This window comes from Rhinoraja longicauda, chromosome 16 (assembly GCF_053455715.1).
Source record: "Rhinoraja longicauda isolate Sanriku21f chromosome 16, sRhiLon1.1, whole genome shotgun sequence".
In the NCBI taxonomy this organism is placed as follows: Eukaryota; Metazoa; Chordata; class Chondrichthyes; order Rajiformes; family Arhynchobatidae; genus Rhinoraja; species Rhinoraja longicauda.
The window spans coordinates 7124441-7137790 of record NC_135968.1 but is presented as its reverse complement, the minus strand read 5'-3'; the positions used below and the strand labels follow the sequence as shown (position 1 = coordinate 7137790).

The 13350-nt window shown below is 47.7% G+C and overlaps 1 protein-coding gene across 3 annotated transcripts in view; it reads right to left on the bottom strand.

Annotated features, from left to right (window-relative positions):
- Positions 1-11072, bottom strand: part of slc25a16 (solute carrier family 25 member 16) — a 31290-nt gene extending 20218 nt beyond the window's left edge. The window contains exons 1-2 of one of the 3 annotated variants that reach the window (XM_078413129.1): positions 10976-11072; positions 855-995 (exon numbers count right to left, since the gene is read on the bottom strand). In XM_078413129.1, the coding sequence (XP_078269255.1) occupies positions 855-945 (91 nt within the window). In that variant the 5' untranslated portion in view covers positions 946-995; positions 10976-11072. Of the gene's footprint in view, positions 1-854; positions 996-10664; positions 10840-10975 lie in introns of those variants that run through there. The other 2 variants (XM_078413130.1, XM_078413128.1) reach the window with 2 other exon arrangements.
- Between the last annotated feature and the right edge of the window lie 2278 nt (positions 11073-13350).

Sequence of the window (13350 nt, the reverse complement as noted above, 5' to 3'; positions counted from 1 at the left end):
ATCATATTGATCAGAAAAATATAGATCCTTGGAAGTACCGAGAGGTACCGGAGCAAAGAAAGGGGATTCATTTTAAAGGATTCTCAGGCCAGAAGCCGATAAAGTCCTGGAGAAATACAGCATGGAAATGGGTAGAACGTAGAACAGTTCAGCACAGGAACGGGCACAATGTTTGTGCCAAACATGACGCCAAGTTAGACTGATCTCATCTTCCTGTATATGATCCATGTCCCTCTATTTCCTGAACTTGCAAAGCCTCTTAAACACCACTACCTTATCGGGGCCCTCCACTGCTCCTGGCGATGCGTTTCAGGCCCCCACTACTCTCAGTACAAAAAGGAAAGGTTTAAAAGGATATGGGCCAAACGCTGACAATTAGGAGTGGCTTAGATGGGACATCTTGGTTGACATGAACGATTTGGATGAAGCATCCGTGCTGTATGTCTCTAAACAGGCCCTTCGGCCCAACTCAATGCCGATTAAGACATCCGCCCAAGCTAGTACCATTTGCCGGCATTTGACTCATAATCGTCTAAACATTTCCTCTCCTTGAATCTGTCCAGAATATCTTTTAAAACCTTTTCCAAAGTGTCTGTTACATTGTACCAGCCTCTCCAAATTCCTTTTGAAGTCCTTCCATATACACTCCACCCTGTTGAATGTTGACCCTCGGGTTCATTTAAAAATTTCCCCCTCTCCTTAAATCTGTGCCTTCCAGTTTTGCACTCCGCTAAGTCCCGGGAAAAAAAGACTGTTACTTTCCACCTTTTCCACGCACCTCATGGTTTTATACAGGGTCCGTGTTTCTACAATACCTGTAAAACTATGAACAATTTATTCAAATTTATAGTTACCTCCTGCTACAAAGGAGCGGAGCCAAAAATAGTTTTGATGAGCAGGGGTGTGAAGCTTGGCGTTGCCAGGAATGGAGGCTTCCGTTGTCATGACTAACGCGTGCCAATCCTTTCACGGATGATCAAGCTGCAGTGCAAAACCTGGAAATAAATTAGATGAAGTTTATTTAATAGCTAGATACCACACAAAGTTTCACTATCGTTTCTACATACTTCTGAATAAAAACCTTTACTGATTTCAACAGTGTGAGTAAAAATATGTTGCATGGCTTACAGAAAAAACACCGATACTTCTTCTTGTATGCCAGACATACGGAGATAGTACGGTTGATTTAGCTAAAGCTGCAAGCCACAGTAAAGATTACAACTGCCTTCTCTGGAAGTGGCTAACGACTTCTGGAGAAACTAAACTTAGCTTAGGAAAACACATTAAAAAGTTGTTCGTCACAAGATAGGCGGAGTATGTGTCAAGCGGGAATATTGTTTGTCTCTGCCTATAAAGACTGACTGAATGTAACCAAGTCAGGCGAGACTCATACAGATGCTGGTCCTCTGTGAGACGCTCCCTCATAAGAGAATAAAATCAGGCAACCGTCGAGTAACTAACAACTAAGTGTGGACACTGAATTTATTTATCCACAAACAGTGAAAGGGATTTGTTTTATTTTAATGTATTCATTTTCCAGGATCAAGGAACCATTGACAAGGCCACCGTTTCTTGCCCATATCCAGAAGCTGTCTGAGATGGCAGAAGCCCCCATCATAGATTTCTGAGGTCATTCTGGTGAAGATGCTCACAGAGTATTGTTGGGAAAGGATTAGACCAGCAACGAAGAAGAAACAGCGATGTTCTTTGGAGATGTACTATTTGAAGGGGGATTTACACAAGAGGTTCTTGTGTGCCTGAAACCTTTGTCCTCCTTAATGGTAGATCCATGGCCTTGGGAAGAGCTTTGGAGCAGTCTTGGTATATTTGTTTGATCGTGGATTCACACAACATGGAAACGGGCTTCACAGACAACCACATTCATCCTTTAGGGGCCCTATTTTTATTCGAGTTACTGTTTATTTTTTGTTGAAGATACCATCCTCTGCACTCTCCTTGAAGTCCATGATTATGGGCATATTGACGGTTGAGATGTTAAAGGAATATTTCCGATCTGCATTTACCGTGAAGGTCACGAACGCAAGGGGTTTCAGAGAAGTGCACAGTGATGTCAAAGACATCTCCACATTACAAAAGAGGAGATGGCGACGGTTTTAAAGAACAGAAAGGCGGATCAATTCTCAGTATCCGACGGCATTGTGGGAAGCTCAGGAAGCAATTGCTGTGGCCCCTGGCCGGGATATCAGCATCACTGCCAGCCGCCTGGGAGGTACCCGAAGATTGGAGGGTGGCTAATGTTGCGCCAGGACGCCTCACATCAGTGATGGAAAAGTTGGCAAGGGGATTCTGGCACCGGATTTGCCTGCATTTGGAAAGGCAAGGAGTGATTAGGGATTGTCAACCTGGCTCTGTGCGTGGGAAATCATATCTTGCCAATTTGATTTGAGTCTTTGGAAGAGGTGACCAACAAGATTGACGAGGGCAGGGCAGTAGAGATTATCTATATGGAAGCAAGACAAAATGCTGGAATAACTCAGCGGGTCAGGCAGCATCTCTGGAGAAAAGGAATAGGTGACGTTTCGGATTGAAACCCTTGTTCAGACACCTACGTGGACTTCAGCAAGGCCATCGACTTGGTAGGCTGGTGTAGAATGTTAGATCACGTGGGATTCAGGGTGAGTTGTCAACTGGATGCAAAATTGGCTTAGTGGTTGGAGTCAGTGGATGGTAGTGGAGAGTTGTTTCTCATTGACCGGCAATGTGTCACAGGCGATCAACAATGTTGGGTTCATTGTTGTTTGTCATCAATGAATGATGGGATGAGGATGTATTTTGGCACAATTAGTAAGTTTGCAGATGATACCAAAGATTGGTGGAAAAGTGGAGAGTGAAGGTTAGCCATGATTATAACAGGACCTAGATCAACTGGGGAAATAGGGCATAGAAACAAAATTGATGAAATGACTCAGCGAGTCAGGCAGTATCTCTGGAGAACATGAATAATCGCCTTTTTGGGTTGATCTATTTTTTTTTCATATTTCAGATACAGCGCGGAAACAGGCCTTTTCGGCCCACCAAGTCCGCGCCGCCCAGCGATCCCCGCACATTAACACCATCCTACACACACTAGGGACAATTTATACATTTACCCAGTCAAATTAACCTACATACCTGTACGTCTTTGGAGTGTGGGAGGAAACCGAAGATCTCGGAGAAAACCCACGCAGGTCACGGGGAGAACGTACAAACTCCTTACAGTGCAGCACCCGTAGTCAGGATCGAACCTGAGTCTCCGGCGCTGCATTCGCTGTAAAGCAGCAACTCTACCGTTGCGCCACCGTGCCGCCTGAACTACAATTAGTCTGAAGATCCTTCTTTAGACTAATTGTAGTAGAGGGGAGAAGGCCGGAAGAGAGGGAAGGGCAGGACAAATCCAGGAAAGTGATAGGTGGATGCAGCAAAGGGGGTGGGTTGATTGGCAGATGATAGGGCAAAAGCCAGGATGTGAAGACAAAAGGTGTGAGATAAAGAGCGAATAGGCGTGAAATGTGAAGCCAGAGGAAGTTGTATTTTGACAAGTTAAAACCAAAGCGTGACTTGCACAGTAAATGACAGGCCCCTTGAGAACGTTGTAGAACAGAGAGACCTAAGTGTACCAAAAGTATATTGATCCCTAAAGGTGGCAGCATAGGCAGACAAGGTCTTGAAGAAGACATTTAGCACGCTTGCCTTCATCAATCAATGCACTAAATACTAAAGTTGGAACACCATGTTACAGCTGTACAAGACGTGGATTAGACTACAAATTCAAGGTGTAGCCATGGGCACTCATGTGTAGTCATTTTTCCAAACCAACTCCGGCACCAGTCCCACTCTTTATCCGCGATGTTAACAATTGCACCCGTCAATTTGACTGTCCACATCCCTCCACAGATACTGCTTGTCCCGCTGAATTCTTTCAGCTAGTCACCTCAGGTTTATCAGGATTAAAAATACATCTGTAAATGCTCCACTAAACTCTTCACCTGATCTTTATCCTGTAGTCGCCTTAGATGACCTTGCACGCTATTCTCAGCACCACCAAAACTGGTGTTGTCTGCAAACATCATCATACCTCTGACATACACGTCCAAGTCATTAATGTGCACCACAAACAGTAACGGTCCTAGCACTGATCCCTGCGGTGCACCACTTGTCACAGACTTGCATTCAGATAAATATTCTTCTACTCCCACCCTCTGCCCATCACCAAGCCAGTTTTGGATACTATTATGAACACAAGGTGCTAGAGTAACTCAGCGGGTCAAGCAGCATCCCTGGAGAAAAAGGAGGGCGACGTTTCGAGTCTGAAGAAGGGTCCCGACCTGAAGCGTCACCTACCCTTTTTCTCCAGAGATGCTGCCTAATGCGTTGAGTTACTCCAGCACTTTGTCTCCGTCCTCGGTATAAAGCATCATGTGCAGTTCCTTTCTATACACTTTGGATCCTATTTGCCAGCTCACCTTGGATCCCATATTGCCATGACCGCAGATAAATGCAGAGGATGAATTAGGAGAAATATTTTGTAAGTCATGCAAAACAACCAACTTAGGTTTTATGTCTGCACTTTTACCACGAGTTAGCTGATGTCAAGGCTTTAAAAAAAAAAAAAATGACATTTCAGTGAAAATAATTATTTGTGCATGTTAGGTCGTCTTCTTTGGCTGCCCCTCAGAAATGAGGATGGCTTGTTTCCACTCTGGTCTTGTAGGAACCACAGACTCTAACAGTCAGGGCACTTCTTCTAACAGTCAGATTAACACAGAGAGTGGTGAATCTGTGGATTCACACAGAGAGTGGTGAATCTGTGGAATTCTCTGCCACAGAAGGTAGTTGAGGCCAATTCATTGGGTATATTTAAGAGGGAGTTAGATGTGGCCCTTGTGGCTAAAGGGATCAGGGGGTATGGAGAGAAGGCAGGTATGGGATACTGAGTTGGATGATCAGCCATGATCATATTGAATGGCGGTGCAGGCTCGAAGGGTCGAATGGCCTACTCCTGCACCTATTTACTTTGTTTCTGCTTACATATAAACAACACATGGACTTGAAGCTTGCACTAATGGTCCCACTCCATTTTGAACAGTCGTGGTTAGAAATTCCCCGGAGTCAAGCGAGCAAGGATTGCGCCCGAAGGATACTTTGAACACATTTTTCCAAATACTGTCCCTCTGCTCACTCTCTTCAACGGCATTCATTAGTTCCAGGATCATAATTAGGCTAATCGGCCCATCAAGTCTACTCCACCATTCAATAATGGCTGACCTATCTCTCCCTGTCAACCCCATTCTCCAGCCTTCTCTTTGGAAGTATATATATTTTTTAAACAGATATAAGCAAACAACCTACTACAGGCCCACTGCCGTTTCTCCAGCACCCTTGGTTCAGGAGCCTTTCTGGATTATCCGTTTTGCTGGATCAACAGAGGTCACAGTCTCCAAAAAGATTCAGACGATACCAGAACGGTCCGTGTAGGCTGCCCATGGCCAGGGTGCCAGCCCGCATTGTCAGCCTCGGAAATCGGCTATGGGAACGGATCTGCCAACTACGGCTGAGCCGGAGTTCCAGAGCCCTGGCCGCGGGGGGCAAATTCGGCCTGCCAATCGGCGCGAACATCTGACGTGGTAGAGATCGGCTGCCTCACCCAGCCTAGCTACCATATTTTCGCGGGGACTTCTGGTGGGGGAGGGGGGGGATTTCAAGTGCGCTCTCGTAATTTTATCCGGATTAAAGGAGGTGCCAGACCACCAGCCACCGTTAAATCTGTGGTGGAGCGTTATTACAACGTAAACAATTCTCACCAGGTATTTCCATTTCGTAAAGTTCCGGCTCACCCAGTACCAAATCCAATTTCGACCATCATCAGATATGTTGACAAAACTAGAGATCTTCGGACCAAAATTCACGGCCACGCTCCCACCCCCGGTCTGCATAACCCAGCCCTCGATGTTTGCAGCACAGGGAAGAAGACATATAGAATTGCCAGCAAATCCACCCTGAACTCTGGCTCTCCCAAAGGCTTCCTTTTATGTCTGGGGTGTCCAGAAGCCAGACCTTCGGAATATACGATTAACGTTTGACAGCACTGGGCCTGTCTTCGCAGGGGTATAGAAACATTGAAAATAGGTGCAGGATTAGGCCATTCGAGCCAGCAGCGCCATTCAATATGATCATGGCTGATCATCCAAAATCAGTACCCCGTACCTACTTTCTCCCCATATCCCTTGATTCCGTTAGCCCTGAGAGCTATATCTAACTCTCTCTTGAAAACATCCAGTGAATTGGCCTCCACTGCCTTCTGTGGCAGAGAATTCACAACTCTCTGGTTTCTGTCTGCAAGGGACCTACATTTGTCTTCGCTAATCTTTTCCTCTTTACATATCTATAGAAGCTTGTAGTCCGTTTTTTTAAATTCCCTGCAAGCTTTCTTTCGTGCTCTATTTCCCCCCTCTTAATTAACCCCTTTGTCCTCTGTTGAATTCTAAATTTCTCCCAGTCCTCCGGTTTGCTGCTTCATCTAGCCAATTTATATGCATCTTCCTTGGATTTAACACTATCCCTAATTTCCCTCGTTAGTCACGGTTGAGCCACCTTCTGTTTTATTCTTATGCCAGACAGGGATGAACATTTGTTGCAATTCATCCATGCGATCTTTAAATCTTTGCCATTGCTTATCCACCGTCAACTCTTTAAGTATTATTTGCTAGTCCTGGGTCCTGGACTTTCTCACTGCCAGGCCCCAAGTGGTCAGGATGGGGGAACACACATCTAGCTCCCTCACCCTGAACATAGGATCTCTCCAGGGCTGCGCCCTTAGCCCCCTACTGTACTCCCTGTACACACATGACTGTGGGGCCAGGTTCAGCTCAAACTCCATCATCAAGTTTGCTGATGACACTGTGGTGGTGGGCCGGATCTCCAACAACGATGAGAAGGCCTACCGGGAGGAGGTGGCTGATCTGGCACTCTGGTGTCAGGACAATAGCCTCCTCTTGATTGTCACTAAAACAAAGGAGCTGATTGTGGACTTCAGAAGGGCTAAACATCCAAGGACGTACACGCCACTGGAGATAAATGGGTCTACTGTGGATAGGGTAAGCAGTTTTAAATACTTGGGAGTCCGCATCACAGAGGATCTGACGTGGGCAACGCACATTGCCGCACTGGTGGGTAAGGCTAAGCAGCGCCTTTACCACCTTAGACAATTGAGGAAATTCAGTGTCTCTGAGGATCCTTCATTGCTTCTACTCTGGGGCTGTAGAGAGCATCCTGTCCGGCAACATTACAGTCTGGTTTGGGAACAGCTCTGCCCAGGACAGGATGGCCCTGCAGAGAGTAGTGCGTTCGGCAGAACGCACCATGGGAACTACACTCATCCCCCTGCAGGACCTATACATCAGGAGGTGCAGATCCAGAGCAAGCAAGATCATGAGGGACCCCTGCCACTCCAGTAACGGACTGTTCCAGATGCTACGATCAGGCAAATGCCTCCGCTGTCACGCTGCGAAAACGGAGAGGATGAGACGGAGCTTCTTCCCACAGGCCATCAGGACTGTCAACTTTTATAACCCCAGAGACTAAATTTTTGTCAACACCAATAGTAACTTATTAACTTTATTTATATGCTGTAACTGTAATTCTTTTTTGTGCACAACCCGCAGGCATTGCCACTTTCATTTCACTGCACATCGTGTATGTGTATGTGACAAATAAATTTGACTTGACTTGACTAGTCTATCCTAGCCAATTCCCATCTCATTCCATCAGTTACATTTCTTTAAGTTCAGGACGCTTGTCTCCGAATTAACCATGTCACTCTCCATGTTAATGCAAAATTCTACCATATTATGATCACTGTTGCCCAAGGGGTTTTGCACAAGATTGCTAACTCATCCTTCCTCATTGCACAATACCCAGTCCAGGATTGCCTGCCCTCTGTTTGGTTCCTCTGCATTTTAGCTTAGAAAACCATCCCGTATCCATCCAGGAAATCCCGGGAGAGTCCAGGGCCAAAGGTCACAGCCTCACTATTAAAGGACGTTTCTTTAGGAGGAAGATGTGGAGGAACTTCTTTAATCAGAGGGTGGGGAATCTGTGGAATTCTTTTTCCCAGAAGGCTCCTGAGGTCAACAATGGATATTATAAAGGCAGAGAGAGTGATAGATTCTTCATTAGTACAGATGTCAAAGGGTATGGGGAGAAGGCAGAAGAATGGGGTTAGGAGGGAGAGATAGATCAGCCATGTTGAATGGCGGAGTAGACTTGATGGGCCGAATGGCACAATTCTGCTCCTATCACTTATGACTTTATGACTTGGAGAGGATCGGTAATATTATATTCTCCCCACATTCCTCCGGGCCACTTTTCTCCTCATCATCATCCAAGGGAAACAATTAATCAACCTACCAACCTGTAATAAAAAGAAACTGCTGGTGCTGGTTTATACTAAATATATAGACACAAAATGCTGGAGTAACTCAGCGGGTCAGGCAGCATCTCCAGAGAACATGGATAGGTGATGTTTCGGGTCGGGACCCTTCTGCAGTCTGAAGGTTCCCGACTTGATACGTCGCCTATCCGTTTTCTCCAGAGATGCTGCCTGACCCACTGAGTCACTCCAGCATTTTGTGTCTATCAAACTACCAACCTGAGATAGACAAACTGCTGGAGTAACTCAGCGGGTCAGGCAGCATCTCTGGAGATAAAGAACAGGGGACGTTTCGGATTGGGACCTTTCTTTGAAGAGGGGTCCAGACCTGAAATGGGACCTATCCAAATTCTCCAGATATGCAGCCTGACCCATTGAGTTACTCTAGCGCTTTGGGTCTTTCGTATAAACCTGCATCTGAAGCTGTAATGTGTAGGAAGGAACTGCAGATGCTGGTTTAAACCAAAGATAGGCACAGAAAGCTGGAGTAACTCAGCGGGACAGGAAGCATCTCTGGAGAGAAGGAATGGGTTATGTTTCAGGTTGCAACCCTTCTTCAGGCAGGGTCAGAAGTTCTTTGCAGTTCTTTGCAGTTCTTTGTTTCTGCAACTTACCAACCTGCACATGTTTGAGATGTGGGAGGAAACTGGGAGGATGCAAAGGAACCTCTACAAGTCACTGGAAGATTGCAACAATACACAGGTAGTACTGGTGATTGCACAATACACAGGCATTGACTGCCCCAAGGTGGCGCAGGAACTGAACTCACATTTGTTTGTGTCCCACAGTAATGCCTGAATCACACTGCTAGGCTGCGCCAATGTACACAAGTGGAAATAAATAATTGGAAGGATTTTGCACTGAGGTTTACAAATATAACGATGCGGCTGTTAATCAATGACATTGAACTCAATGAGGATCTTTCCATGTAGAATCAGGGGTTACAGAGCACAGATGGTAGCAATGCCAAATTTCTAATTATGGGCTCCTTGGTCTTTTCCTTGGTCATCTGTTGCCGGCCCCGATTTTTTTCTGGCATTTTCCTATCTTCAGGTGGAAGACAGGGGGCGGGGGTGAAGTGTGGAAGGTAGGGGGCTGGGGGGGGGGGGGGGGAGAGGTGTGGCAGGTAGAGAGGTGTGGAAGGCAGAGGGCTGGGGGGGGGAAGTGTGGCAGGCAAGGGGCGGAGGGAAGGTGTGGAAGGCAGGGGGGGAAGGTGTGGAAGGCAGGGGGCGGAAGGTGTAGAAGGCAGGGGGCGGGAAGGTGTGGAAGGCAGGGGGAGGTGTGGCAGGCAGGGGGCCGGGGTGGATGGCAAGGGGTGGGGGGAGAGGGTAGGGGAGAGGAGGGGCACAAGGCAGGGGAAAGGGGAGGAGGGGCGGAAGGCAGGGGGGGTAGGGGCGGAAGGCAGGGGGGGTAGGGGCGGAAGGCAGGGGAAAGGGGAGGAGGGGCGGAAGGCAGGAGGGAAGAAGATAGGGAGAAGGGATGGGGATATGAGTGAAAGACAGAAGAGATATGGGTGGAAGAAGAAAGGGAGGCAATAGGTGTGGAAGGAGGCAGTGGGAGTGGATAGAGGGTTAGCATAGGATAGAGGGTTAGCATAGGATAGGGTTAGGATAGGAGAGAGGGTTAGGATAGAGGATTAGGATAGAGTGGATAGAGGATTAGGATAGAGTGGATAGAGGATTAGGATAGAGTGGATAGAGGGTTAGGATAGTGTGGATAGAGGGATGGGACTACATTTTAAATCTGTAACTGCGTGCATGAGGGACTGCAGTATGTTTATAGCCCAACAGCGGCGGTTGGTGCAGTATCAACAAGAGTCTAGACAAGAATTAGGAGGGTGGAAGGAGACGGAGAGAGGAAAGGGAGGGGGGGGTATTGGTGGAAGAGGAGGGGGGGTATTGGTGGAAGAGGACGGGGGGGTAGAGAGAGAGTAAAAGACAGGGAGGTGGATAAGGGAAGAAGGTGAAATAAAGGGGAGAGGAGCGCACGTTGGAGGAGCAAGGCATGGGCAGAGAGTGACTGGGGACAACACACGTGCGAGGCGAGGGGGTGCCGAGAACCAGCCACTCCATCTTGCTTCTTCACCTTCACCCCACACTGTGCAGCAGGATCACTCTCCCAGCCAGCTCGGGGTCACCCCCTCGCCCAGCAACACTCCCCTCTCTCGATCGCTCCCCACCGTGGCGGCAAGGCCTCCCTCCTCCTCCTCCTCCTCCTCCTCCAGCGCGCAACCCACCGACCTTATCTCGGCTTCTCCTCGCCTCAGCCGCCGGTTAATCGGCCGTCGTCGCCGCCGCCTCGTCCGTTCACAGCCCGACGACAGCCGCTGCATCCGGGCGTCCGCGCGCAGCCCGCCTCTCCATCACCGGAGCAAATGACCGCGCGGCTGCAGCCCGCAACCCCGGTCTGCATTGGTCGGGGTGTACCACCACAGCCCGAATCAAATGAGTGCATCTCAAACTGCAAGGAGTCAAGTGTGTGTGTGTGTAAGTGTGTGTGTTTGTTTGGTTGTCATATGATCCCTAACTGTGCAAACCACATTCTTACCTAGAAACGTCGAGAAACAGGGTGCAGGAGTACGCCATTCGGCCCCTCGTGTTCTGCTGCCACTTGCATCAGCACAACACGCAACGTTACCTATATCCTTCCTTTGTCCCGCCCCCCCCCTGTCATCAGTCTGAAGAAGGGTCTCGACCCGAAACGCCACCCATTCCTTCTCTCCTGAGATGCTGCCTGACCTGCTGAGTTACTCCAGTATTTTGTGAATAAATACCTTCGATTTGTACCAGCATCTGCAGTTATTTTCTTACGCAATGTAAACATTAGGTTGGCCTCTGGCCAAGGGAGCAGGCCAACCTCTCGATCACCGGAGCAAATATAATAATAATAATAATAATAAATTGTATTTGTCATATGTAGGTTGGCACAGGGTCAACGGTACAATGAAATGTATTTGACAAGACAACGGGTCACCTCAGCAGTAATATTCCAAGGATAAATAAGATTAAAAATATGACATTAGTAAGGTAAAAAGACAATATTAAAAATAGGTAAAAAGACAATATTAAAAATAATCAACATATATGATTTGAAATGTGTTTATGAGTTCAGAAGCCTGATGGCCTGATGGTAGAAACTGTTCTTAAGTCTGGTGGTACGCGCAGCTATACTCCTGTATCGTCTGCCTGACGGTAACAAGGAGAACAGCCTGCGTGCTGAGTGGCTGTGGTCCTTGATGATGCTGCGTGCCTTCCGCAGGCACCGCCGGTAGAAAATGTCCTGAATGGCCGAGAGACAGTTGCCAGTGATGTGCTGTGGCCGTCTTCACCACTCTCTGTAGTGATTTGTGGCTGTAGGCCGCAAACCTGCAACCCCGGTTTGCATTGGTTGGGGTGCGCACAGCCTGAATCAAATGAATGCACCTGAAACTGCAAGCGTCACTGGAATTTAGAAGGATGAGAGGGGATCTTATTGAAACATATAAGATTACTAAGGGATTGGACACGTTAGAGGCAGGAAACATGTTCCGAATGTTGGGGGAGTCCAGAACCAGGGGCCACAGTTTAAGAATAAGAGGTAGGCCATTTAGAACGGAGATGAGGAAAAACTTTTTCAGTCAGGGAGTTGTAAATCTGTGGAATTCTCTGCCTCAAAAGGCAGTGGAGGCCAATTCTCTGGATGATTTCATGAGAGAGTTAGATAGAGCTCTTAAAGATAGCGGAGTCAAGGGGTATGGGGAGAAGGCAGGAACGGGGTACTGATTGTGAATGATCAGCCATGATCACATTGAAAGGTGCTGCTGGCTCGAAGGGCTGAATGGCCTACTCCTGCACCTATTGTCTATTGTCAAGTGTGTGTGTGTTTGGTTGTCATATAATCCGAAACTGAACAACCACAATCTTACTTAGAAACATAGAAAAACAGGGTGCAGGAGTACGCTATTCGGCCCTTTGTGCTGTGCTGCTACTTGCAGCAGCACAACACGTAATGTAATCATTAGTATGGCCTCTGGCCAAGAGAGCAGGCCCCCATTTCCTTAGAAGGCATGTCATGTTCGTAATTGAGGAATTAGACCATTCGGCTTTCAAGTCATGGCTGATCTATCTATCTTTCCCTCTCAACCCCCATTCATTCCCCTGCCTTCTCCCCATAACCCCTTACACCCAAACTAATCAAGAATCTATCAATCTCTGCCTTACAGGTATCCTTCTGTGGCAATGAATTCCACAGACTCACCACCTGACTGAAGAAATTCCTCCTCATCTCCTTCCTAAAGAAGCGTCCACTAGTGGAAACATCCTCTCCACATCCACTTTATCCAGGCCTCATATGTCCCCAACAATCCTCACTGACTTCTACAGATGTCGGGTAGAAAGCATTTTATCGGGATGCAAGGTGGCGCAGCGGTAGAGTTGCGGGCATGATCCTGACTACAGGTGCAGTCTGTATGGAGTTCAAACGTTCTCACCATGACCCCATGAATTTTCCCCGGGTGCTTTGGTTTCCCTCCCATGCTCCAAAGACGCACAAGCTTGTAGGTTAATTGGGTTTCGTAAAGATTATAAATTGCCCCTCGTGTGTAGGATAGTGCCTGTGTATGGGGATCACTGGTTACAGCAGACTTGGTGGGCCAAGGACAAAATTCCCGACACAGTGGTCTTGGAACGGGCTGGAATCCCCAGCGTCCACACCCTCCTACGGAAAGCCCAAGCCAGATGGGCAGGCCATGTGGTCAGAATGCCCGAGAGTCGACTGCCAAAACAGCTTCTGTATGGAGAACTGTGTCAGGGCAAGCGCTCAGTAGGAGGACAGAAGAAATGGTTTAAGGACTGCCTCAAAGTGTCCCTCAAAGACTTGGACATCAACCTCAGCATTTGGGAGTCTCTTGCTCTGGACCGTCCAACCTGGAATAGCAAGCTCAC